The sequence below is a fragment of the Crotalus tigris genome, unplaced genomic scaffold (genome assembly GCF_016545835.1).
Source record: "Crotalus tigris isolate CLP2741 ecotype Arizona unplaced genomic scaffold, ASM1654583v1 scf7180000018432.44079421565:4894166, whole genome shotgun sequence".
NCBI lineage: Eukaryota > Metazoa > Chordata > Lepidosauria > Squamata > Viperidae > Crotalus > Crotalus tigris.
This window is the reverse complement of record NW_024096999.1, coordinates 1,643,533-1,671,502: the sequence shown is the minus strand read 5'-3', so window position 1 is coordinate 1,671,502 and position 27,970 is coordinate 1,643,533. Positions and strand designations below refer to the sequence as shown.

Genomic DNA, 27,970 nt, shown 5'->3' with positions numbered 1-27,970 from the left:
AACTAAATGAAATAAAATAAAAGGAGAGGGAAAAAAAGTCTCACGAGGCGTTATTTGCAGTCTCCGAGGACCTGGGCGTGAGGTGGAGGTAGACATCTCCTCCAGTCTTGGCTTGCGTTGATGTTCACAAAGGCTAAGAACCCAACGGGTGTTTCTCAACCTTGGAACTTTAAGATACGTAGACTTCAACAGATTGCCCAGCTAGCTGTGCCCACATCTCTTTGCCGAGGTGACTAAGGATGCCAGGGCCAGTGTTGAGAAACACTGAACCCAGCAGTTCAGCTCTTTAAGATTGCAAGCTACCAAGAGTTGCCCTTTATTAAGATGGATTTTACAAATAAATTAAAAAAAACTGAGCTGCATAGACTCCCTCTCTACAATTGGATAGTATTTAAGTCCCATAGAAATCAGCTGGATAAATTTGTCTCAATATATCTCAAACCCTATGCAAAGAAGGGAGATGATCATCTCCTTCTCATTGTCATCCTCATCCTGTCTCAGATGAAGCTACATGTTGCACAATCAGATTTTTAAATATGGTTTATGGAACAAGCCATATTTGGCTGAGGTTCACACAACACTTGAACCCTATGACGCTTTTCACCCATTGTCCAAACCCGACTTCATGTCTATTTTGTTGTTCCTTTTTTCCCTTCAATCTGAAGTTAGAATCTACCATAGTTGTAGTTGTTCCCTCCTGTTCTAACATTGAAATTATTTTCCTGTTCTTAAATCATGGCAAGCTAAATTGTTGTTCAGAGATAAAAACAAAAATGGGAGGGGGAAGAGGAAGAGAAGGAGAAGGAAGAAGAGGAAGGAAAGAAAGAAAGAAAGAAAGAAAGAAAGAAAGAGAAAGAAAGAAAGGAAAAGAAAAAAGGAAGGAAGGAAAAAGAAAAAGGAAAGGAAAAGGAAAAAAAAGAAAGAAAGAAAGAAAGAAAGAAAAAGAAAGAAAGAAAAAAGGAAAGGAAGGAAGGAAGGAAAAAGGAAAAGGAAAAAAAAAAGAAAGAAAGAAAAAGAAAGAAAGAAAGAAAGACTTTGTTTTAGGTCTTGTAGTCCAGAAATCCCCCATGCCTCCAGCCTCTCCTGCAGCGGCTGCTTCCAGTCCTTTAGAAAAATCAGCTTACTTATGAGATATTAGAAGCTTTATTGCCTCCTTTAATATTCGTGACCATCACCAAGAAATGTATCACAACTTGGCATTTATGAGTGCTAGGCACAAGTAAGGGGCATGTTATTTGATTTGAATAACAGCTGGGAGCTACCATTTGAGTCGAGAAATATATTAGTCAGAAACAATCTCATTTAATAACACCGAAACTAATAAAAGGGGGAGAAAAAGTATCCAACTTCTTCAAAATTGAATTTATGAATATTGCTTAGCACGATTAATGATCAAAAAAAACTCAGACCTGTTTGTCACGTTTTTACTACATTTTTCCACCTATTTAAATGCAAAACTGGAGACTTAGATTTCCTGTTGCTTTTCCTACTGGGCTGAAATAAGCTATTTCATATAGAGAGGCTCGGGACACCCTGATAAACTTTAATTACAAGGTCAGGTAATCAAATTATAATCAAATCGCCTCGCATAAAACGTGCGTTTGATATTAATCAGAGGTAATTTTATAACTCTGTGTTATTGTACTTCGAAAATGTACAGGGAGATATTTCATTTTCATTTTTAAAGTCACTGTAGGACTTTAGCCCTCTTGGCTTCTCTGTAGCTTAATTTGATTTTAAAAGTTCTCCGCCTGTAAGTTCTACCTATTTTATGATGGGAGTTTGAAAATCTGCAACACTGCAGATTAGAAAGATGAGATAGACAGGAGATGAATGTACACATACAGTAGGTGGCCCACAGATAGAAATATAGCTATTAGTTTCAAAAGCAAAGAGTGTTTAATAAAGATGCCGGTAGAGTTAAATCAAAATGTGTGTGTGTGTGTGTGTGTGTGTGTGTGTGAGAGAGAGAGAGAGAGAGAGAGAGAGAGAGAGTTATAGTATTGTAATTTTATTCCTATGTAAACTGCCTAGAAATTATGGTGAAGGGATGTTTTTGCATCTTCAAATAAATATTTTGAAAAGTCCTTTCCTAAACTAATATCCCCTGCAAAGAGAATCCCTTTAGTTCCTGACAGAGATGTGTATGGGTATTTAAAAAAAACAAACAAACTACCAATTCGGACAAACAGCGTAATCAAGAAACCTTGATTCCCACCAACACTGACAGGGCAAGCCACCTGCAAGTAAAAAGAGAGCAAACCCCACTCCCTTCTGACACTGATAATGTTACCTCCTTGGGTCCTGAAATATTTGCAAGAAAAACACAAAGCTCAGTCAGCACCAAGGACCCCATTTCAACCCCGAGCTACAAATATTCTCTTCTATTGAATCAATTTTGTAAGGTCAGGAAGATAATAATTTTTAGAAAGTTATTCACCCTCTGGAGAGTCTGCAGAATCAACTTCATTTGAAGTCAGTGTTAGCTGTGGGCAACTTGAGGCTTCTCCCTTCTTTCTTTCTAAACTAATCCTTCAGAGAGAGGTTTTCTCAGCCCTCTGGATGGGGAAAAAAAAAAAAACAGGGTAAGAGAAAGCTACTTTGTTGGGCAATAAATAGAAACGCTTACTTGCTCATAAGCCACCTTGAGTTCAATGGACTTCCTGGAAAATGAGGGATAAGACTTATAGATAGATGGATGGATGGATGGATGGATAGATAGATAGATAGATAGATAGATAGATAGATAGATAGATAGATAGATAGACAGACAGACAGACAGACAGACAGACAAGTTATGGATGGATAGATATGGTTATAGATAGATAGATTAGATAGAGATGGATAGATAGACAGTAGATAGATATGGATAGATAGATAGATAGATAGATAGATAGATAGATAGATAGATAGATAGATAGATAGATAGATAGATATGGATCTATGGATGGATGGATAGATAGATAGATAGATAGATAGATAGATAGATAGATAGATAGATAGATAGATAGATAGACAGACAGACAGACAGATATGGATAGATAGAGAGATAGAGATGGATGGATGGATAGAAAGACAGATACATGATAGATGATGAGAGACAGACAGACAAGATATTGATTTGGGAATTACAAGCAGACTAGAAGTGATCTCTACATGCATTTGATTCCAGACTGTAGATGGAGCCATGTGCTAATTCTTTAGAGCAGTGCATTACATATTTCATGTGCGATCAAGAAAACAAAAACTTGCCAGGATCTACATTTGTAAATGACCTCTCTCTTTCTTTCTATCTTTCTGTCTTTATTGTCACCACCGGCACCGCACTCCATTTTTTATTTACATGAGCAATTTTTATTACATGTCCACTCAGAAATAAGTCACGCCGCTACAAGGCTTATTCTCAGCGATCTGAGTATAACCTTTCAGCTTTTGCTAGTTTTAAAAAATGAAGAGGTAAAACCACTGTCCTGAGTTTCATTAAATAGGAGAGTAAAGATTGTAGGGTGGCATTCAAATAAAGATCATTCTCTTTCCCCTTCCTCTCATCTGCATCCTTCTCCATCGGAATATTTAGATATTGAAGTGAAGCTAAAACTAGAGAAGCTTCAGTTAAAAAACATTCTCAGCCATGAAATCATGCTTTTCATCATAAATCTGAGTTAACAAAACTCCATTGCACAATGTTCACCTATCAGGCCTTACCTAAACATGGTTTAATGGCTGCTTCATCCAACACGTTAAGCCAGTGGCTATATTCTCACAACATGTTGAATCTCTAACTATCTAGGCTGCTATGTGAACTCAGCCACTTGCTCTCAGCCCAGCATACTTCCCAGGTATGTTGTTGAAGGGATAAATTGGAGGCAGACATGACATGTGCATCGCCTTGCCCTGCGGTAGAAAGCGCTGGAAAAGCATTGTCCAGGAGTAGGTCTAGTCATGCAACTGATTTCTGTGGGCATAAGAACATTAAATTATGAACTGGAGGCTAAAATATAGGAAGAACGGTTGCAGGAACTGGGTATGTCTAGTTTAATGAAGAGAAGGATGAGGGATGACATGATAGCAGTATCCCAAGATCTCAGGGGCTGCCACAAAGAAGAGGGAGACAAGTTATTCTCCAAAGCATCAGAAGGCAGAACAAGAAGCAACAGATGGAAACTAATCAAGGAGAAAAGCAACCTAGAACTAGGGAGGAATTTCCTGACACTGAGAACAAATAATCGATGGGTTGTCTCCAAAAGTTGTGGGTGCTCCATCACTGGGGGTTTTCAAGAAGAGATTGGACAACCATGTATCCAGGATGATATAAGGTTTCCTGCCTGAGCAGGGAATTGGACTAGAAGATCTTCAAAGTCCCTTCCAACTCTTCTGTTACTCTCTTACATTGTCCTTTCAGAGTTACTAAGACATCTTGTAGCAAGATGTTCTTGTTTTCAGAGACTGTTTGTCAAATAATCCATCCGCTGCATCTGGTTTGGGAGGAATGTGAAGACTTGTAGAAAACAGGGACTGGTGCCAGTCCTACTTAGCATGGGACTCCAGAGCATAATCGCACAACATTTCCCATAATGTTGACCAGGGCTTGGCAAGCAATTGTGTGTTCTTGGCTGTGCATCCTGATGGAAATCTTGATGCTGAATTGAATAGCGTGACGCATGCTTCAGCAATGCAGAAGAAGCCTTGATGTAGTTCACTCTTCGTTGACTCCTTGGGTCCATCTGGGCTACCAAAAGGAGCTGAGGTCTCTTTTGGGGCCTTCTTGGTTTCTCTGGGGTTCCCACTTCACAACCAGACAACTGGGTCAAGGCGGTCATTAAGCACTTCTATAAAACCAGGCAACACATTTATCTTCATGGATTCAAAGCAAACTCTTCTATGCCTGAGGAGCAATTTCAGAAGCTTCAGGATTCAACCTGGTTTAACAAAAGCACCGGTTGTGCTGATCGGGATTATGATGATCAAGATTCTAATATTGAAATGGCTGAAATAATGTGAATCCATAACAGGAAATAAACAAACCTTTGTCCCTAGTGTGGGGAAGGATGGTAAGAGAAATCACAACTACAATTCTTTAAATAAAGCTTGCTCAAAACGTTTAGTTTGGGTTATTTTTCCAAGTAAAGGAACATATTTGACCACCGGTGACTGATGGGGGCTGTGTTCCGAAAGGTAATAGTTGGAGTCAAGAAAAAGAAAAACTCATTTCATCTGCATGTAATTACAATTAAATATAGTGAATAGGCTTATTCTCCAATTATTTATTATTAAATATCCCTCATTAAAAATGCCAATTTTGCAACAATGGGTGGTCTTGAGATTGTGGGTTCAAATAAAGATTTGGTGCCTGGGATTGTCTTAGAATGCTATTTAGAAAAGATACTTGCTTCATTAGTGTTTTTTTCCTTCTCCCTTTTTTGGGGAGTTTTCCAACTTGCATATTATTAACAAGTCACAAAGAAGCGAGAGCAACTTTGGGCTGAAAACTCTTTGCATTTGCATACATAGATCTCAGGCTATTGTCGTCCAGAAGTTCATTACATTCTTCTTTGCAAAGGACCTGCTGATTAATTATGAAAATGCTTATTAAGTCCCTCTTTTCCTTCCTTTTCAAAAAAAAGATCCAATTTTCTTAATACCTGAATTTCAAATTAGAGATTGTGACAAGTCCAAAGCCATAAGTGGATTGTCGAGGGCTTCCAGTGTTCGTTTTTATTCGACATTACAGGCATTTGAGCCAGTAACATTGATTTCATAAATTGGCACCTAAGAAAGGAAAAAATAGTTAAGGAAAAGATTGGAGGCTGGGCGGAGGTCTTGGAAAGGAATTTAAAACTCTCCTATCTGGTGGATCTTGTTCAGGCTTAAAGATAAGCAGGATGAGCCTAGTCTGTATAGGAAAGGAGACCAAGAGGAAATCTGAGAACTGGAAAGCGAAACCCCGCCCACTTCCATTTTGTTGCCACGAAAAAGGCATAAATGTAGCTATATGCTGGTCTATCGCCTAGTAAAGATTTGGCTTGATTTAGCCAAGTTATTGTGATTATAATCAATTTTATTATATAATACTCAAAAAAATAAGGATCCAATACGTTTGTGTTCCCTTTATTTTTTTGAGCAGTATATTATTATACGATAATCAATGGCTACTTGGGGAATCCTGGGAGCTGAGTTCTTAACCTCTTAAAATGGTTGAGGTTAAGAAACAAGCTCTTTTTTCCTTTATTTAGCTCAATTTTGGCGTTGTCTACAGTTAATTTTACCATTGATTTAGAGATGATAAACCGTTGGAGGGAAGAAGTAAAAGAGAAACACACATATATATTAAATAATATTTTTTTAAAAAATCCCCTTCATTTGGGGTTTTTGGGGCCTTCTGAAAAGCTAAGGCTTCATATCAGAATCTAATCCAAAAAGTGCTTTCTACAAAGTGAAGAATATGTAAACACAGCTCCCTATCCTTCATTTTCCTGTCAAGGACGAAAGACCCCTGGATTAAAATCACCCCCCACATCAAAACCTTCTATTGGAATCCAGCTTTAATTTATATCTTTTTTTATATATATAAAAGGAAAATTAACATATGTTTATAGTGCATGCTTCAGATTAAATCTATGCTGCCTTGGTTGCAAATCAAACTGGAATGGTTTTGCTTAATCTATACTTAGTGTAAGCTAATAAATCCGTATGATAATGCTTCTGTTTAATTAGGCAAACATTTGTGGGTATTTTCAAAGAACAAATACAATCTAATTTAGGGCTTATCCAGTGCCAAACCCCATCGAAGAGAGCTTCCAAGTGCTTCGCGAGTGTTCACACAAAATATGGATCTCTACTAGGGAACATTTCTGAAATGCAGAAGGTTTAAAGGTCTGCAAGCAACTTGGGGGTCCTTACTTCCCCCCGTTTTAAAGGGCAGAAAGTCATTGCCTATGGATTCAGCAGGATTGACTTCTGCCCAGATTTTTTAAAACTTATTTTGCATGCTGCCCTTTTGTGCGGCTTTGTAATAAATTGGAGTAGATTGTGGTTTCTTTTCAAGTACCGTATGTACACATAAGGGCAGGCAGTTAATAACAGCGCACTGTGGCTGGATTCCTGGGTTGCCAGCCCATCACCCAAACCTATGCCCAATTCATGCCACAGTAGAATTCTTATCTTCTTCCTTGCCTCTTATCTTCTCATTCTTAAATCACAATGGCCAACAGTTTGCCGAAAGGGACAATATTTGTGCTATTGTACAGAAAATTGGAGCACATAACACCAGACAGTTCACCGGAAGGCAAAATCACGAAACTACATCTCGCTTACTTTGGCCATCTCATGTGCAGGAACTCACTGGAGAAAGCAGTTATATTTGAAAGAGTTAGCAAGTCAAAGGAAACCAGACTGCCAAAGAAAATGGATTTTGCATGCTTTCAATACTGACACCAGCCAGAGCATAGAACAACTCAACGAGGTAGTGCAAGATCAGAAGATGTGGAGGGACCTGGCACAGTTGGACACAACCAAATAGTAGCTGCCTCCTCCTCCTCTTCCTTCTCCTCCTCCTTCTTCTTCTCCAAAACCTAAACAATCTTGTGAAGATGGTTGCTCAAATGTACGATGTTTTATATTTGAAAGTGCTGAGGTTGAACTGCTCACAACAGTGACATTTTTCCCAATATGAAAATGTGCGGCTGTGGAAATCCTGGTTCACGCAGGAAGAAATTTAACCATTTCCCCAGCCCGGTGGACTTCGGATGAGTTAGAAAGTCAATTCTTTCTGTGCATGTGACAAAATATTTGTAAGTTTTGTGTTTTAAAGTCCCCCTTTTTTCCTCCAGGGTGTTTCACCAAGTTAGACACGCCTAACTTGAGAGCAATGACATAAACGTCATTCCCTTGCAGGAATAGCCAACACTCCAGAAGACAGGCTTAAGATACAGGGTGCTATCTAACAAAATGAAATACAGTGGTGAAAAAAGTAAGGTTCTACATTTAGGCAAGAAAAACCAAATGCAAAGGTATAGTATAGGGGGTACCTTGTTCAATAGTAGTAACTGTGAGAGGGATCTCGGAGTCCTAGTGGACAATCACCTAAATATGAGCCAGCCGTGTGCTGCAGCTGCCAAAAAGGCCAACACAGTGCTAGGCTGCATTAACAGAGGGATAGAATCAAGATCATGTGAAGTATTAATACTACTTTACAATGCCTTGGTAAGGCCACACTTGGAATACTGCATCCAGTATTTTGGTCACCACGATGTAAAAAAGATGTTGAGACTCTAGAAAGAGTACAGAGTAGAGCAACAAAGATGATTAGGGGACTGAAGGCTAAAACATATAAGGAACGGTTGCTGGAATTGGGTATGTCTAGTTTAATGAAGAGAAGGACGAGGGGGGACATGATAGCAGTCTTCCAGTATCTCAGGGGCTGCTCCAAAGAAGAGGGAATCAAGCTATTTTCCAAAGCGCCTGAAGGCAGGACAAGAAGCAATGGGTGGAAACTAACCAAAGAGAGAAGCAACCTAGAACTAAGGAGAAACTTCCTGACAGTCAGAACAATTAACCAGTGGAACAACCTGCCTCCAGAAGCGGTGAATGCTCCAAAACTGGAAGTTTTTAAGAAGAGACTGGACAGCCATTTGTCCAAAATTGTGTAGGGTTCCTGCCTGAGCAGGGGGTTGGACTCGATGACCTCCAAAGTTCCTTCCAACTTTATTATTATTAATAATAATAATAATTTCCAAAGGCGCCCTTAAGAAGTAAAAGCAAAACAGCAGCAAACTAATATAAATTAGAAGATGCTGCAGAAAGCTCTGAACAAAAAACAAAACACATTTGGTAATGAGAAAAATTGTGGATCTCTCATCTCACTCTCATTTGACATGATGCAGCTGGGAACTATTAATTACCGCAACGAAAATTAACACTAGAATATTTGCCATACCCATCCATCCTGCAGGCTGTGGTCCAGCACTTTCATTGGTTATCAAGAAATCTTATCAACTTGAAAAAGTCGGGACTGTTGTGGCAGCAGATGGCCCCAGAAGAGTTTCTCAACCTCAGCAACTTGACAACCTCCAACAAAACGTGTTGGAGCAAGGATGCTGGGGATTTCTGGGAGCTGAAGGCCACAAGACTTCACGTTGCCAAGGCACCTCTGCCTTGAACCTTCAACTGCACAGCCACGCCAGAGTTTGATCCACAGTTGGGAATAGGTCTAAGTCTCCTGATTAATTTCTTTTTTATGGAAAGTATTTTCTTTGGAGGTTGCAAAATATTAGGCAAATAATCAAAACCTCCTGCCGAAAGACCACAACTGCCTTTCTGAAAAGCTCGGGGTTAATCTTGGTGTCAAATCGAACTGTTTTTAATTATCGTAATGCATAAAAAGGAGCCTTAATGACAATAGTGTGGTGGGAAGCCAAAGAATACGAGGAAATGTGGGCCAAGGATAATGAGCTGAATCCAGAGCAAGCGAGAGCACCAATGTCTGCCTGTTTGAGAAGAATGGAAGAGATCTTGGAAAGTCGGCATCTGCGGATCCTGGAAACGTCTCTTGACAATGCAAATATTTGTGGGAACTTGCAGAGTTTAATCCTCCGAGATAATCAGCAATCCCTTATGAGTGAGAAAGAGGGAGTAAAAATTCCAAAGGCAGAATTCTGGGGGTTTTGTCGCCAAGATATTCAAGTCATCTTTGGTGAGATGGGTAGCAGACAAGCTTGATAAATAAATCAAAATAATGGGACCTTGGAAGGGACCTTGGAGGTCTTCTAGTCCAACCCCAGCTGAAGCAGGAAACCCTGCACCATTTCAGACAAATGGTTGGCCAATCTCTTCTTAAAAAACCTCCAGTGATGGAGCATCCACAACTTCTGGAGGCAAGTCGTTCCACTGCTTAATTGTTCTAACGTAACCAACAAGATATTGGCCTCTTGATATACATCCACAAATTAATCCTGCAAGGTTGCTGCTTCAAAACCTGCTCTAGGAAGACACCTAACTGAAGCCATTATTACAGGCAGTCCTTGACTTACTACCGCAACTGAGCCCAGATTTTCCATTTTTAAGCCAGACGGTGGTTGAATGAGTTGTGCCCCGTTTTACAACCCTTTTGGCCACTGTTATTAAGCGAATCATGCAATTGTTAAGTGACTCTGGCTTCCCCCGTGGACTTTGCTTGATGGAAGCCAGCTGGCAAGGTTACAAAACGGTGATCACATGACCCCGGGACAGGGCAACTGTCACAAGTACAGGCCAGTTTCCAAGGGCCCAAATTCTGATCACGTGACCACAGGGAACCTGCAACGGTCGCGTGAAAAGCAGCCATAGGTCACTTTTTTTCAGTGCCGTTGTAACTTCAAACGGCCACTAAACGAATAGTTGGGAGTCAAGGACTAACTCTGGGCCCGGATGGTTCAAACTATATGCAGATCTTCTCCCTTGTGCTTTTCTTTTTCTTCTTTTTTTTTTTTTTAAAAAAAGAACATATTTTGTCTGCCTCCCCTCCCCTCCTCACTCTTTCTGCTGAACGGTAATGAATTGTCTCATAATCTATTCCATCTCCTCGCCATTAGCTGGCTCGGAGTGTTCACAAATAGCAGCAAAAAACTCATTTTCCAGACCTTTAATCACACAAAGAGGGAATGCCTAATTCTCTAAATGAAATGGTCTGTGATCACTGAAGCAGAGATTTAATATATCATGGCAAATTAGGTGGATTTTAATAAATTACTTATCTTCCCGAATACTTTACATATGCTCACAAAAAAAAAAAAAAAGAAAGATTGCCTGTTTTGCAAACGGTGGGGGGCGCTCTTCCCGGACAAAATCCCCATTTAAAGAATTGAAAATAATACACACACACACACACACACACACACACACACACACACACACGTGCACAAACACACACACACACACACAAACAAATTGCTTCTGGAAATAATACACTTCTCTGTCACAGAAGTGAGCAGAGGGCTTTGGGCCCAGTGTTATTAGTAGCTCCTTCCGACTCTTATTTTTCTGTGGGGTTTTTTTTGTAATGTGTGTGTGTTTTTTAAATGTTACCTGTCCTTTGCAAATTTCATTTAAATCTTTCATCAGCATGGCTGGAAAGTTGTAAATTTCCAGGCTAAGCAGGTAGTCCTCAATCTACCTTCAAAATTTCTGTTGCTAAGGGAGACAGCGATTAAGTGAATTTTGCTCCATTTTAACAACTTGTCACCGTTGTTAAACGAATCGCTGCAGTTATTAATAATAGGGTCGTTAAGTGGCTTCCCCCGATGACTTTGCCTGTCAGAAGTTTGCAAAAGGGGAATCACATGATCCAGAGGGACACTGCAACCGTCATAAATATGAGTCAGTTGCCAAGTGACAGAATTTGGATCACGTGACCCTGGATAGATGGCAAGTTGTAAGTCAGTTTTTTCAGGGCTGTTGTAACTCTGAATGGTCACTAAATGAACAATCGTAAATCGAGGACTACTTTGTATCCTGTATATAAATATGATCTAAATGGGAGGAATGTAGACCAAGCAGAGAAGGGGAGGGGGAGCTAAGCCTGAAGTGTAAAACACAATAATAATAACAACAACAACAACAACAACAATAATAATAATAAAGTCGGAAGGGACCTTGGAGGTCATCTAGTCCAATCCCCTGCTCAGGCAGGAAACCCTATACCATTTCAGACAAATGGCTGTCCAGTTTCTTCTTAAAAACTTCCAGTGTTGGAGCATTCACAGCTTCTGGAGGTAGGTTGTTCCACTGGTTAATTGTTCTCACTGTCAGGAAGTTTCTCCTTAGTTCCAGGTTGCTTCTCTCCTTGGTTAGTTTCCATCCGTTGCTTCTTGTCCTGCCTTCAGGCGCCTTGGAGAATAGCTGGACTCCCTCTTCTTTGGGGCAGCCCCTGAGATACTGGAAGACTACTATCATGTCCCCAATCGTCCTTCTCTTCATTAAACTAGACATACTCAATTCCAGCAACCGTTCCTTATATGTTTTAGCCTCCAGTCCCCTAATCATCTTTGTTGCTCTTCTCTGTACCCTTTCTAGAGTCTCAGCATCTTTTTTACATCGTGGTGACCAAAACTGGATGCAGTATTCCAAGTGTGGCCTTACCAAGGCATTGTAAAGAGGTATTAATACGTGGTTGATATATGTAAATCTCTTTTGCTTACAGATGACCTTCCCTTTCTAGACACCCACGTATACATTCATAAGCACCATTTATGGGACCCTCTCCTCTTCCAAACTTGATCTCAACTGTTATCAGAAGGGCAAAAGTTGTGTGTTTCTTTCTCTCTCTCTCTCTCTCTTTTTTCATAAAAGCTTGCAGTAATTTAATAAATCTGGGGACTAGCCTCATTCTTTGTATTTAATTGATAGAAATGGCATGCATCAAAGAAAACACATACTGAGACTTAATGTGCATAAAATGGATATTAGCATTTTAAAAAGGCAGATTAACACATTTATCCAAGTAATTTTCATATATTGCTTCTAATAAAAGCTTTGCAGTATAAAATTCTTAATGAGGCTAATCGCATACATTCCATTTAGTGGGGTGTGATTAGGGATAACATAGAGGTATTTTTAATCAGGTTTCTGAGGCTTAAGTGTATTATTATTATTATTAGTAGTAGTAGTAGTAGTAGTATTATATAATTACTTGATTTTTCATGACTTTTGTTATGTGGAATATATTTACACACACACACACATGACAAAAGTCTCTCTCTCTCTGTATATACATATATCCAATTAACAAAAAGGTCCACCGTTCAATCACGTAGATATTAATTATTCACAGGCTGATGGGCTGGAACGATAGCCCTGGGCTGGGGACAGACGGAGAGAAATCGAAAAACATCAATTCAAACCGAGGAGGCAAAAATATACAAACTTTACACCGCAAACCCAGGCAGGCTTTACATACAAATTATACATTTAAATATAAGGTACTATCTTCTCTTGCTTTCCACCGGACAGGCCCAGGCCTCCAGGTTCAGGGTTCCTGAGTCTTTCCGCATTTCTTCCAGACTGAATTGAGGGCCGCCAAGGCTTCGACCGTCACTCGCAGCTTCCCGATCACCGCTCTGTTGTCTTGCGAATTGAAAACTGGAGAAGGAAAAAAGGGCAGGAAAGAGAAATGACCCATCCAGAAGCAGATTGACGGATATCTTAACTTCTGCATCTCTGACGGACACCGAAAAAGGACTTGGGACAGGCTTAAAAAAAAAAAAAAAACGAGCAAGAGGGAGGCAGGCAGAGGGAGATTGATTTAATGTCTGCAAGCCTTCAGGCTCCGTGTTTCTAAGGAGCATCAGGACCTGCTCTTGGGCAGAGAGGCTGAAACGATGGCCCAGCCTGAGCAACATTTATTTATTTTATTTATTTATGAGACTTATATACCGCTTTAAGTGCAAGCACTCTCTAAGCGGTGTACACCAGTAAGCAATGTATATATATATATATATATATTTACATTGCCCCCAACAATCTGGGTCCTCATTTTACCTACCCCGGAAGGATGGAAGGCTGAGTCAACCTTGAGCCGGTGAGATTTGAACTGGTGACCAGCTGAACACAGTCAGCTAAAGTGGCCTGCAGTACTGCACCCTAACTGCTGCGCCACCTCGGCTCATGGATCCCAGGCCAAACCACGGAGACTCGGTGGTCTGTTTAGGAGGTGACGGGGTCAAGACCCAAAGGCCAAGCTGCCAGTTTTCTGGGGAAACCCTTTTGAAAAGCAAAAAATCTTTAAAAAGAAATCGGCAAACAAAAGGTTGTCCTTCTGAAACGGAGATTAACCTTTTAGCTTGTTCGTTTCGATTGTCTTGGAAGGGAACTTCCATCTGACCTTCTCACGTAACGGAGAGGTCCTCTATGGACGATCACAGCCCCTGGGAACAGAATCCCCCTTGCTTAAGCCGTGGGGTCGTTAAAACGAGTCGTGCCCCATTTCCTGAGCTTTTGGGTCCTTTGTCGCTGAACGTCCCCGGGTTCACACGATTTGCTTTTGCGACTTTTGGTCAATCAAAGTCAACGGAGAAGCCAGATCCACTTAACAACCATGACACCAACATAGCAACTGCACTGATTCACTCAACAACTGTGGCAAGAAAGGTCATAAAATGGGAAAAACTCATTTAACAAATGTTTCACTCAGCAACATAAAGTTTGGCTCAACTGTGGTCATAAGTTGAGGACTACATGTACATGACTAGTCCTTTTCAAAAGTTACTTTTGTTCTTCTTGTACTGCCGAGAAAGACTTGTTGCTGGAAACTAACAAGATCCCTGATCTACCTGTTTCTTTAGATTTAGTCACTGCGGTTAAGCGAGTCATGAAGAAGTTAGGCTAATTCCTCCACTTGACTTTGTTGTCGGAAGCTATCGGAGGTCATTTTGTCATTTTGTAACTTCGAACAGTCACGAAACAAAGTATTGTAAACCAAGAATGACCTGTACTTGAGATGCCTTAGAAGGAAGTTGGCCAAGAAAACCCACGTTAGAATTAAGGCATTTTGATGTTTTCTTTCAAGGCGAGACCGATCAACTATCAACCGTCAACGATTCTTAACACCTTTTTTTGCTTAAGGAAATGTGGACACCATCCTTAATATTATCCCAACGATGCTTTTTCAGGAGGCAACTGGACTTTCTTTGAAGACATTTCGTTTCTCATCCAAGAAGCTTCTTCAGCTCTGACCCCACCATCCAGCCAGAGCTGAAGAAGCTTCTTGGATGAGAAGCCAAACGTCTTCAAAAAAAAAAGAAAGTCCAGATGCCTCGTGAAAAAAAAGCATCTTTGGGATAACGATGACCTGGATGACTGAGAATCTCCATAGACATCCATAATATTAGATCTTAGCTATTTAATATCCTTAAGGATTTGTGAATTGGGAAGCTGGAGACACCGGTGTTAGAAGAACAACCCTGGACTTACCATCAATGTCTCGGTTAATAAGGTCTTGCCTTTGCTGGAAGATCTGGCTTAAACTCACGTAAGCAAAGCCAATATCTTCACATTCCAGATCCTGCTGATCCTCTGGAGGATCACTGACCACTGTAAATCGTATACTGGGGGAAAAAAAGGGGGGGGGAATCAGGAGAGTTATTTCTGACATTGCATTGGAATTTTAAAAAGTTAGATGAAACCTCAGCTGAGTTCAGTGAGGTTGAAATAGATCTGGATCCCTCGCAGTTCAGGGCCAGGAGGGGATCCGGTCACAGCCTTAACCGGCCACAGGAGTCAAGAGAAGAGCATGGTTGATTTGTTCTCAACAGCATCTTCTGGGACAAGATGGTCTTTTGGGGGAGGCTCTGATATGGACCGGGAACATCCCTACGGATCGAGAGCCAGGAGTTGCTTTTTGTTCGAAAGGGAAATGGCTGCTTTAATGATGCATTTGGTTAACATAAGGGGCAATTTAGTACTTAGATCATCTTCCAAGAGAGCATCAACAATGTATTACAAGGCATCAGAGTGACAGTAACTACATTCATTTATGCTCTCAGCACATTTGGCTCTTATGATCATGGGAAACCGCTCAGAGCTGGATTAAGGGTGTCCCTGCTCATAGTGTCTCATTTAGGAACAGTTCCCCAAAGTACCTAGATGCCCTTCCTTCCTTCTTCCCTCCCTCCTTCCCTTCCTTCCTTCTTCCCTCCCTCCCTCCCTCCCTCCTTCCCTTCCTTCCTTCTTCCCTCCCTTCCTTGCTCCCTCCCTCCCTCCCTCCCTTCCTTCCCTCTAGCTGCCCATCTCAATCAATGACTCTGGTTAGCTTACAATATCTAGCTCTGTTTAATTAAGACCCAGAACTACGCCCTTGGAAATAAACAAAGAAACAAAAGAAATTGTAGGGAGGAAGGAGGGAAAGGATCATCAAGGGAGGGGGGAACTGGGTATCATGCAAGACCAGAAACAACGTATTATTCTTTATTTTATAAGTTAGCATTCCTATCTAAGATACTTTGTGAAATGGTAGATGGGGCCTGGGAAAAGGGCTCTTGCCACATTCTGGCTTCTCCTTCAAACAGAAAAAGGAAACTTTTTAATCTGTCCCATCCATAAGCATTAAAAAAAAAAACAACCAAGGATAAAATGCGTTATTTCAGAAGTTTCCAATATATAATATAGGAGAATGTCCTTTAGCCGTAAATATTGCTTGTGGTGGGCTCTGGCATTTGACGTTCTGCCAATAAAACTATTAATTCATGTACAAAAAGTCCTGGGATGAAATATTATTTTGGAACGCGTGCTTGCTTATGTTTAGATGAAGAATGGAAGGAAACTCTTTTTGGGGAGAACCAATTTAAAATAATGCTACCCCTCTTCAAAAAAAAAAAGAACAGACCAAGAAACAAATTCCAAAATGGGGCCGTGCGTAAGTGCACTAACGCGCCTATCGTTCCTGCCACATTTTAATTTTTTTCATCTTGCTGGTTCAAATTCATAATTTTCGTTCGACGAATAAACATTAAACAACATGTCGGCCTTGTCTGTTTACTTGGCAGTGTGGAACGACACAAAGTACAAAGGCGAGTGTCAAGGATGACTTTCCTTGGCGCCTCAGTGAACCCACGACACTTGGAAAAGTTTAGCCAGACCACAGGAAAATTAGCTTTGCAGATTGTTAAGCATGTTGTGCATGTTCCTTTCTCGAACCAAACCAAACAAAGACAACATCGATGCAAATTAACACCATTCTGGATAGAGCAGATGTTGCTTCGAAAATATTTAATTTAGCTTCCCAGCTGTCCCAAAATATCATGTTATTGGCAACAGCAAGAATCTTTTTACGTTAAGTTGGGGCAAAAGCCCCCCTTAACCCAGATCTATAAGTGTTAATGTAAGTGTATTAGCATTGTGGTTTATTATTCACCACCTTGTGAGCTGGTTCTTGCAGGATATTAAGCCACGACATTGTTTGTCTTTAGTTTAACCAGGATAAAATAATTGCTTAAACTACTGAAAACAAACCATAGTTGGCTGAAGAATCCTGAATGGTTTTGTCGAGAGCTTATTATTAGGAGTGAATTCAGAATTGTGACTAACTCCTTAATTTATTTACTTACTATGTCCATTTCTTCTGGTTATTGACAGAAGAGCTGATTTACAAACCAGCTGAACAACCCATGGTTGTTTCTTTTATTTAGAAACTGCCTTCAGCCTTCATTATTTTTGGGACCGAATGCACAAATTCAGCCTATATTTCAGTTGCAGAATGAGGGAAGTTACAGTCGCTCTGTGAGGGAAATGGGCAATTTCCAAATTCAATAAACGCACTGCATTCATATAGTAAATTCTACAGCACATCTGGCGAGCTAAAACAATATTTCACACCTGCAGTTTGGACAAGGTTCAATGGTTGCTCTTTTTAAATCACTTTTCCCCAATGTCCAGAAGATGGAAATCTCTGTGAGAACCTGGGAAATTTAATCTGCAAACGAAGCATAACTTTAATTCTCACTGTCTTTTGTACAATGCGACTTTACTGTCATTTTTAGTTATCCCTGAACTTTCCTTTCCCCACATATGTGGCCAATTTGGAGCGATATTTTTATCCCGGGTTGTTTGGTTTCCTAAACTTTAAAGTTTGGTTCCTGTTTCAAATGAAAGGGGGTGGGGGGAAGAAATCTTCTGATATTATTATACAGGGCCTTGTGATAGGAAACATGTGGCAGAGGAGCAAAGCCGCCAACTTCACAATCTGTGGCATCTGTGTACTTGAGAACAATAATAGGCATTTCCCATCTCTCCTGATGGCTGGGCTTCAAAGAAGGCTCTCGAATCGGACGAGAAGCAAGGGACAATTCACATATTCAAGTGGTCCACACGTGGGGACGTGTTGTGGGGACAAACTAGGAGAAGATTACCATAATTGGTTAAGGCACCAGGCTAGGAAGCAGGAGACACTGAGTTCTAGTCTTGCCTTAGCCATAAAAGCTGGCTGGGTGACTTTGGGCCAGTCACCAGGAGACAGTGAGTTCTAGTCCTGCCTTAGGCATGGAAGCCAACTGTGAGACTTTGGACTAGTCCCTCTCTCTCAGCCCAACTCATTTCACAGGGTTGTTGTGTGGAAAATAGGAGGAGGAAAGTGTGTTGGATGCGTTCCCTGCCTTGAGTTATTTGTAAAAATAATAATGGCATGATATAAATAATAACATTAGTCTGTCTTAATGAATCCAACCATTGATCCATTCGTGTGAGTAACTTCTTCTTTGACTGGCAATGGTTCTTGAGAATGGACAATTGGGGGGAAATGGTCTATAGAAATATGTTTGTTTGCGTGCACCATGCACAAATTAAATATGGATGTCTGCACTGTTGTTTATTTTTTAAAAAAAGATGCATAACGTTTGCAGGATATTATGAGTAAGCATGTCCAGAATCAAAATATGTACATTTTAGACCGACCCAAACATTTTTAGCTGGCTTCTACGTAAAGCCAGGCTTAACTGCAAAGAATCTTAAGCAGAAGATTTTGCTTAGTCATTAGGCTTGAATTTGTCATATAAATCAATCATCTATGCCATAGATTATAGGACTATCGGGATAACTTCAACTTTATTTGGAGTTTTACTAGGCCCGGCATGTTATTCATCTGACTAATGTATGCAGTAAATCTGGAAGTCCTTTGCTTGTTTGCTGAAATGAGAAAAGGGAAAAAAAAATAATAATCTTTCTGAACTTCAAAGTGCTTTAGATGTGAGACGTGCCCGCTCTTAAGGGATCACTTTATGGTACTTCCTGTCGGATTCCATTAAAAAAAAAAAAACTACATGCCAGCCACCATATGAAGCTCAGTTTGGAAATAAAATGGAGGAAAGAAAAGGTTATTGCCTTATTGCCAGCTAATATCCCGTTAGTTGAAACTGCTTATCTGTGAATACATGGACAATCTGAGGGTGCGTGAAGCTAATCAGCAGTTCTGAAACCAATTGAACCAGCAGCTGCTCCAGCTATGATCAAAATAGCACAGATTTTGAAATTAAAATGAATTTCTCTCTCCACACACAGACAACACACACTGGATGGACATTAAAAAGGAAAACAGTTCTTTGCTTTTGAAATTGTAAGCCGCATTCAGATACGGTGAAGGGTGGATTTACATTTCCTCAGAATAAACACGGGCGTTAGAATGACATTTTTCGAAAACAGCTTGCATCCATGCTCCTGTGAAGTACCCGGATAGAAATAACACATTGAACATGTTGCTACTGGAGTATCTGAACTTAGTGAAGCAAAAGTCAAGTTTTCCCAAGTATTTATGTCCTCGTTGGTTCCTTTTTCCTTTCCCTGCTATCGCAATTAAAAAAGATGCTGAGATTCTAGAAAGAGTGCAGAGAAGAGCAACAAACATGATTAGGGGCCTGGAGGCTGAAATTTATGATGAACTGTTTCAGGAATTAGTCTAGTTTAGTAAAGAAAGAGTAGGGGTGACATGATAGCTGGGTTCCAGTATCTCAGGGGCTGCCACAAAGAAGAGGGAGTCAAGCTATTCGCCAAAGCGCCTGAAGACAGGACAAGAAGCAATGGATGGAAACTCATCAAGGAGAGAAGCAACCTAGAACTAAGGAGGAATTTCTTGACAATTAATCAGTGGAACAATTTGCCTCCAGAAGTGGTGAATGCACTGGAAGTTTTTAAGAAGAGATTGGACAATCATTTGTCTGCCTAAGCAGGGGGTTAAATTAGAAGACCTCCAACGTCCCTTCCAACTATTCTATTCTATTCTATTCTATTCTATTCTATTCTATTCTATTCTATTCTATTCTATTCTATTCTATTCTATTCTATTCTATTCTATTCTATTCTACTCTACTCTACTCTATTCTTATTCTATTCTATTCTAATTATTATCAAGGAATATAAATCAAAGTGTCTTCTCAAAATCTTACCTTCCATGTCTGGGCTCAGATCCACAAAGTACAGCCTTGAGATAATCCCACCTTGCTTTATACTTGGCTTGATCCACGTATATTACTGCAAAATCGAACAGAAATAACTGTTAAGTCATTAAGTGCCAGCAAGTAAATAAATGCACTTACGACACATGACTTCTTTTGCATAGGCTGATCCTACGTGTTGATTTTGGCAACCTCAAATAATCCCTCGGTGTTGATTGAAACACCCTGAAGTAAAATGCTGCTCCGATTCATATTCACCTTTTTTTTGGTTTTGTTTCTACAAAGAAACGATAGCATAAGGCCCAGCATTCTTTTGCAATGACTTATACGCACATAGAGTTCCCATCTGGTCCAAGACGCGCAACATAAAACGGGAATAAAGACTGGAAGCCAATTCTAGAAGGCAGAATGTGGAGGGCAGATGAGCAGGCTTTATTCTCAGACAGACAAATATTTCCAGAAAAGGTGGAATTATATATATATATATATAAAAACCAGATGGCTCTGAATCTTCAACGCGGAGGTCTTTCCTCGTGGTTTTGATAACGCTCAAAGGAACCCGCTGTTTAGTTGAAGGGAGAAAAAGGATTATTTCAATCCTGGACCCCTTTGCTGGACTGTCCTTGATGTGAGATATTGAGTGAAGATCATCTGCCCTCACATAAGAGTCTCAGACTTTTAAAAGCTCTTCCAGACTCTTTTGAAATCAAGCGAATCAAAATGAAAAAAGATTCATGGACTGCAGCTACCTTGACTGATAAACAAGCTACCAGAAAGGTTGAGCTGGGGTTGAGTTTTGTCTTGGCCTTGCATTTATTTGGTGCCCAAGGCTTGGATGTTCTAGCAATGCACATCATCAAAAACTGATGTCCAACGCTTTCCACTTAGGCTTCTGAAACTCCAGGAATAGCAATTTTGATTTAGGCAGAGCAGGCGATGTTTTGGTGGTTGAGGGCCACGTCCAGTGGTGGGACTCAACTATGTGAACAACCGGTACTCTGTGTGGATGCCGCTTCCAGAAGTCCATTCTGGGCCTGGGCAACAAAAAAATAGCTACCAATTCTGCTGAACTGGTGCGAACTGGCTGAATCCCACCACTGGCCACGTCTACGGTTTTCGAGGGAGGGGGACTTTGATTTACGTCAGGGCTGTCCCACCTTGGCAACTTTAAGAGGTGTGGACTTCAAGTCCCAGAATTCCCCACACTGTCCATTCCTTACCTATCCATTACTCTTCTCCAACTTGGAGCTCCCCAGACTGAACAGAGAAGATGTAATACACATACTTTCAGGCGTGCTCGTGGGAACTGAGGTCTAACTCACTAACAATAATCAAACTAGATTTCTTGGAAAAGCTGCTACGCCTCCCAGATAAACAGTTGTGCCAAAATCGGTCCAAACAAGGTTTGTGGTCTTATTTTTTTTTTCTGAATCAAATCCTAGAAATAAAGTTGACATAATTTCTGTAGTCTCTACAGGCGGTCCTTGAATCACAGCAGTTCATTTAGCGACAATTCAAGGTTACTACAGCAATAAAAAAGGGACTTATGACCGTTTTTCACACTTACAACCATTGCGACATCCCCATGTCACGTGATCAAAATTCGGACGCTTGGCAACTGACATGTACCTATGACTGTTGCAGTGTCCAGGAGTCACGTGATCCTCTTTGGCAACCTTCTGACAAACAAAGTCGATGGGGGATGCCAGAGTCACTTAACAACAGGGTTACTAATTTAACGACTGCAGGGATTCACTTGGTAAGAAAAGTCGCAGAAATGGGGCAAAATTCATTTAAGAATGGTCTCGCTTAGCGACAGGACTTTTGGGCTCAGTCGTAGTCGTAAGTCAAGGACTATCTGTGCGTGGAAAGAAACTTTCTTCCATCCTACTACTCTGAATCCAAAGGGTACTCAACTGCTATTCATTCCTCAAAGCTCAAGGCTTCTGATTAACTAACTCTATGTAAGTCTCCTTAAAAAAAAAAAAAAAAGAAAGAAGAGTTTGAGAATATTTCATTAATCTTACCCGATTGTCAATTCGCAAGCAGGTTTATACACAGCCAAGATAACATTCTTTAGGCCCATTAATCTGGTTTCCAGGCTGTTTTCCTGCTTTCTCAGCATAGTTGAGGCAATATTCTTTCAGCTCTATGAAATATCAATGCTATTTCCTTGTTATCAGTATCTAACAAGTGAACTTAATCTTTCTTATTTCAATTAGGGTGGTTTAGCCCAAAGAGGGAGAAAGAGAAGACAAGATTGAGGGACCAGGGCCAAGAGGGAGGAAGGGAATCATACTGTTTCAGGTGAAATTAAGCATGTCCTATTTGTGTGTCGCTCTTTATATCACCGGAGTGAACGAAGCTGCTTACACCCCTAATGTTTGACTCTTGAGAATTAAAAGTATTGTTGAGTTCGGGTTGAAAATGATTAGTATGATGTCTGTGTGCTTATTACTGCCTTCTCAAAGATTTGTTTCTTTAAAAAAGTATCTTTTATTCTGAAGTACTATTTGATATGTCAACAGGTCATAAGTAGAAGGACTTTGCAGGGAAAGGGGAAATAAGATTCAGATTTTTATCTGTGTAGGAAAACACTACCAATTTACTTATCTAGAGGCAAATGGCAATGTAGGCAGGCAGGTAGTAGCATTCTTCTCTGGGTGCTCTCTGAGGCTGGTTGTTTTCTTGCAGACATGTCAATACCCAACTAGGTGACATCATCAGTGCTAGATGGCAGTGTGGCAGGAGGAGGAGGAGGAGGAGGAGATGACTGTGTGGTCCTTGGTGCTCTCTGAGGTTGGTTGTTTTCTTGCAGACATTTCATTACCCAACAAGGTGACATCATCAGTGCTAGAAGGCAGTGAAGCAGGAGGAGGAGGAGGAGGGGGAGGAGGAGGAGGAGGAGGAGGAGGAGGAGGAGGAGGAGAAGGAGATGACTGTGTAGTCCTTGGTGCTCTCTGAATTTGGTTGTTTTCTTGCAAACATTTCATCACCCAACTAGGTGACATCATCAGTGCTAGAAGCACCTTCTAAGTATTGATGATGTCACCAACGTGGATAATGAAACGTCTCCAAGAAAACAACTAAGCTCACACCACTAGTATTATAAACCATCTGCCTATATGCTTTTATTAATAAGTAAGTGTCAGAGGCAAGTCCTACCACATGTCCCAACTTTCAAGTTTTGATGTTCTATCTCTTCTTGTGTCAATGATAGGAAAGCTTGGAAACTGCAGTTCTTCAATTTTTGGAAAATATTCAAATGTTCCTTTCTGAAACCCACTGTCCATCTTCTTTACATAATTCTTTAGACAGATTTTTTTTAACATGAATAAAGCTATATGCAAAATAATGTCCCTAATTAACAGACAAGCTTAGACCCATTATAGTATTATGATTTACTAAGAACATTTAATTTATTAACTGTGAATCTCTCCCCCTTCTATCTATAGATTAGAAAGGAAAAGCAAATGGCTAGGGACTCAACAATACTCAGTTGTTATATTAAAGGTTGCTTATTAAGGCAGAATTTCACAAGATCTCTTTGTCTCAACTAAGATGTAAACCAGTTTCTTAAAAAGCCAGCCACAATGCTGGAGACATAAATATAATAAAAGAATCCAATAAAAAAGGCATTTATTTACTAAGAAATAATGACTTCTCAAATTACACCTGAGTTTATCATGATTATTTTTTTCATACAAAATCCGTGGGACTGCTAGTTTCTCCCTAAGCTCAAAGTACACTTCCTTTCCCCATCATGTAAATCTCAGTTTTATTAAAGAAAATATTCAATTAACCTCAAATATTCTACATACCCAAATCTAATTAGGCCTGAATAAGAAATGGAGTAAAGCTATAGTAAACACGCACGCTCTGACTTCATTACTATTAGATTATCGGCTTTCTTGCCGACATTATGAAACACCAAATTCATTAGGGCACTTTCTTTGGAATGATGTTTCTTTACAAGGAGAGCAGGCACAGAGGAAATATTAGATGACCAGTTATTTAAGTAATATCCTAGGAAAAGCAAAGCAACCTTGCTAGAAATGAGTTCTCTCTGCTAACTTCGTGGCAAAGGCAGAAAAATAATTTCCCAAGAGAAAGTTCAGCTTGTTAGAAAACTGATTTGTAACATACTTGTATGCAAGAATCCTTGGTTGTATAAACAGAGGCATAGAATCAAAATCACGTGAAGTATTAATACCACTTTATAAATCCTTAGTAAGACCACACCTGGAATATTGCATCCAGTTTTGGTCCATAAATAAGCCAATGAGCCAAATAAATAATTATGGAATTATGCATTGGTACTCGTGCAATTGCGGACATTTTAAGTAGCCCCGATTTTATCCAATTTGTCTTTTGCTATCTTAGTTTTATTTTTATAACTAATGCAGACCAGAAATATCCTATTTCAAAATTCTTCTTGTTGTAACATATTTCTTTGGGCTATATGCTAAGGGACCTGAAAGAAGCCATCTCCACCACTAGATTCTTTCTGTTTCTTCCTGTCCTAATCAACAGTATCTAAAATTTCATAATCTACAAGAAGGGACATTTAATCCCTTATGAAAAATCACACTGGCCTTCAAACTGGAGCCACTGATTTGCAAATTCCAACTGCTTATTTTCCCCTAATGCGGACACCAAGTTATCTCTAAAGTTTATACTTGTTGCAATTTTTTGGGAGGAAGTTGATTGGCTATCAGGGAGGGGAGGAGACTAGACAAAATGAATAAGTTTGTGTGTGTGTGTGTGTGTGTGTGTATGAAACCCTGATGAAAACTTTTCAAGAAGAAGAAGAAGAAGAAGAAGAAGAAGAAGAAGAAGAAGAAGAAGAAGAAGAAGAAGAAGAAGAAGAAGAAGAAGAGCAGGAGGAGGAGGAGGAGGAGGAGAAGAAGAAGAAGAAGAAGAGCAGGAGGAGGAGAAGGAGGAGGAGGAGGAGGAAGAGAAGAAGAAGAAGAAGAAGAAGAAGAGGAGGAGGAGGAGGAGGAGGAGAAGAAGAAGAAGAAGAAGAAGAAGAAGAAGAAGAAGAAGAAGAAGAAGAAGAAGAAGAAGAAGAAGAAGAAGAAGAAGAAGAAGAAGAAGAAGAAGAAGAAGACAAAATCAGTGATTCAGAAAGAAGAAATGAAATAAATATTAAATGAATTCCTACCATGGCTGTAGTTATAATACACCCGCTGCCCGCTTCTGGGTTTTGGAAGCGCCACGGGAGTTTCAGTTGTTTTGAAACTGGAGAACTTGGACTCTATGAAAAGCCGCTGGATCATCTCATCCATCAAAATCTGGCGGTCCGTGAGGCTGAGCGACACTATTTCGATTCGGATTCTTTCCGCAGTCTGGTTAAAGACAAACAACAGGACCGTTGCTGCTTGTAATGCACCACCGTCTCACTTACTTGGGCCATGTCATGCTGGGGAATTCACCGGAGAAAGCAATTATGTTTGGAAAAGGTAGTGGTGAAAGGAAACCAGGCTGTCAAAGAACACGGAAGCTGGACACCATCAAAGCCGACCCCAGCCAGAGCAAAGAACAATTCCAAGAAGCAGTGCAAGATCGGAAGATGGGGAGAGACCTGGCCCCACAGAAGGTCTCTCTAGACCTGGCCAGTCTAGAGAAAAGAAGGACTAGGGGGGACATGATAGCAGTATTCCGGTATTTGAGTGGCTGCCACAAGGAGGAGGGGATCAACTTATTTTCCAAAGCACCAGGAGGCAAGACAAAAAACAACGGATGGAAACTGATCAAGGAGAGAAGCAACCTTCTCTCTAACTGCTGAGCCGAGGTGGCGCAGCAGTTAGAGTGCAGTACTGCAGGCCGCTTTAGCTGACTGTGTTCAGCAGGTCAGCGGTTCAAATCTCACCGGCTCAAGGTTGACTCAGCCTTCCATCCTTCCGGGGTAGGTAAAATGAGGACCCAGATTGCTGGGGGCAATGTAAATATATAATATATATATATATATATATATATATATATATATATATATAGGTCTTTGGTTGTTCGGGTTTTCTCCCGCGTAAAATTGGAAGTGTCTTGGCAACGTTTCGACGAAGTCACATTCGTCATCTTCAGGCTGGTGTTTTTAGCTTCTTGCTTTGAGCAGCAATGTGTGGTTTTAGCTGTTTCTTCCTTTTAACAGGAAGAAACAGCTAAAACCACACATTGCTGCTCAAAGCAAGAAGCTAAAAACACCAGCCTGAAGATGACGAATGTGACTTCGTCGAAACGTTGCCAAGACACTTCCAATTTTACGCGGGAGAAAACCCGAACAACCAAAGACCTACATACAAATACCCGCGAAAACCTCAGAAAATATATATATATATATATATATATATATATATATATATATATACATATATACATACATACATACATACATACATACATACATACATACATACATACATAATACATACATTGCTTACTGGTGTACACCGCTTAGAGAGTGCTTGCACTTAAAGCGGTATATAAGTCTCATAAATAAATAAAATAAATAAACCTGGAATTAAAGAGAAACTTCCTGACAGTGAGGACAATTAATCAGTGGGACAGCTTGCCTCTAGAAATCGTGGGTGCTCCATCACTCGAGGTTTTTTTTTTATTGAAAAGTTTTATAAAAGTTACAATATACATCCCAAAACCCATCCACCCTAAACCCCCCCTCTCCCTCCCCCACTTCCCAGAGCTGAGTACAGGGTTACAAATATAATAATCATACTCTAACTAACATTAACCAACTATATAACTAACCAAGTCCATAATGCGCTTTAACTCCAGTAAACATAATAATATAAACAAGTTTATATCCTAATTATTAAACAATACAATATCCAAATTGTTAAACAATACTAATACTAAAAATAATAATAAAACTAATAAAAATTCTACTATAATAATCTCATAATAATAATAATACTCTAAAATTTACTCATAAACTAAATGGAACTTTTTAGTCCCATATTTATTCTGAATATAATCTATCCATCTTCTCCAGACCGAAATGTATCTTTCCTGCATCACTCGAGGTTTTTAAGCCACATGTCTGAAATGGTATAAGGTCTCAAGCTAGGAGATCTCCAAGATCCCTTCCAGCTCTCTTCTGATTCTGATTCAGAATTGTCAAGAGTTGAACACAACTGAATGGATAACATCATCATCACCATCCATGTTTCACAAGCAGACATGTCACACAGAAGGTCTTGGGCAGTGCTTTTTTTCTAAAAAAAAAAAAAAGTGCTGGAACTCACACATGTCATACAACCCGCCTTGCCTACCCTACAAGGTTCCATCCAAAAAAGGTGCCGGAACTCCGTTCTGGGCGTTCTATGACAAAAAAAAGCCCTGGTCTTGGGTGACAAAGCTACAAAAAAGTCTTGATTTGGGGATTCCTACAGTCTTTGCAGGAGGTAACCCACTTATGTTTTATGTGACCTATAATAAATAATTATTTTTTTCTTCTTTAATTATTACCTCCCTTTACACTTCTTTCCTCCATTTGGATCTGCCATTTACACTTCTTTCCGCCATTTGCTAAACGGTACATCCACTAAACATGAAACCAACCTATGTCTGGGGGGACTACTCTCTGGTGTAACCACCACACCTTTCACTCTACAAAGTACACCTTCTCGGATCATCATGTAACATGAGTGCCCTTGAAACCGCTAGCTTTTCTGGGTGTAGTAAAAAATCACCATCTTTAATACATGAGCGTGCATTTACAAGATGTCTTCATTTTATTATTTTTTTTGAAGATTAAAAGGAAATCTCTGATGGTGTCAAAAAAATGTGCGTGTTGATTGCACTATCCACTTAACGTGTTATCGCTCAAAATAACACTGTCCACGAGGTGGAAGGCACTCCGTGTTAAATATTAAAAGACAAGCACGCAAGGAATCTCTCCTGCATTAAGTCGGTGGTTTTCAAAGAACACACAACCTGTGCGATTTCAAAATGAGGTTCGGCTGAAGAACACTTGAAGGGTGAAATTTGTCTCTTCAAGAAACAAACTGAACACCTTGGAGGTTCTCAACTGTCAAGTTCTTCTC

At 40.1% G+C, this 27,970-nt stretch overlaps 1 protein-coding gene across 6 annotated transcripts in view; it reads right to left on the bottom strand.

The window, feature by feature from the left end:
* Window positions 1-12,356: 12,356 nt before the first annotated feature.
* RPGRIP1L (RPGRIP1 like) overlaps window positions 12,357-27,970 on the bottom strand; it is a 57,731-nt gene continuing 42,117 nt past the window's right edge. For 5 of the 6 annotated variants that reach the window (XM_039352383.1, XM_039352384.1, XM_039352385.1 and 2 more), the window contains 4 exons: window positions 25,075-25,258; window positions 19,902-19,986; window positions 14,944-15,077; window positions 12,357-13,113 (listed from right to left, as the gene is read on the bottom strand). In XM_039352383.1, the coding sequence (XP_039208317.1) occupies window positions 13,001-13,113; window positions 14,944-15,077; window positions 19,902-19,986; window positions 25,075-25,258 (516 nt within the window). In that variant the 3' untranslated portion in view covers window positions 12,357-13,000. Of the gene's footprint in view, window positions 13,114-14,943; window positions 15,078-15,768; window positions 17,441-19,901; window positions 19,987-25,074; window positions 25,259-27,970 lie in introns of those variants that run through there. The other variant, XM_039352387.1, reaches the window with a different exon arrangement.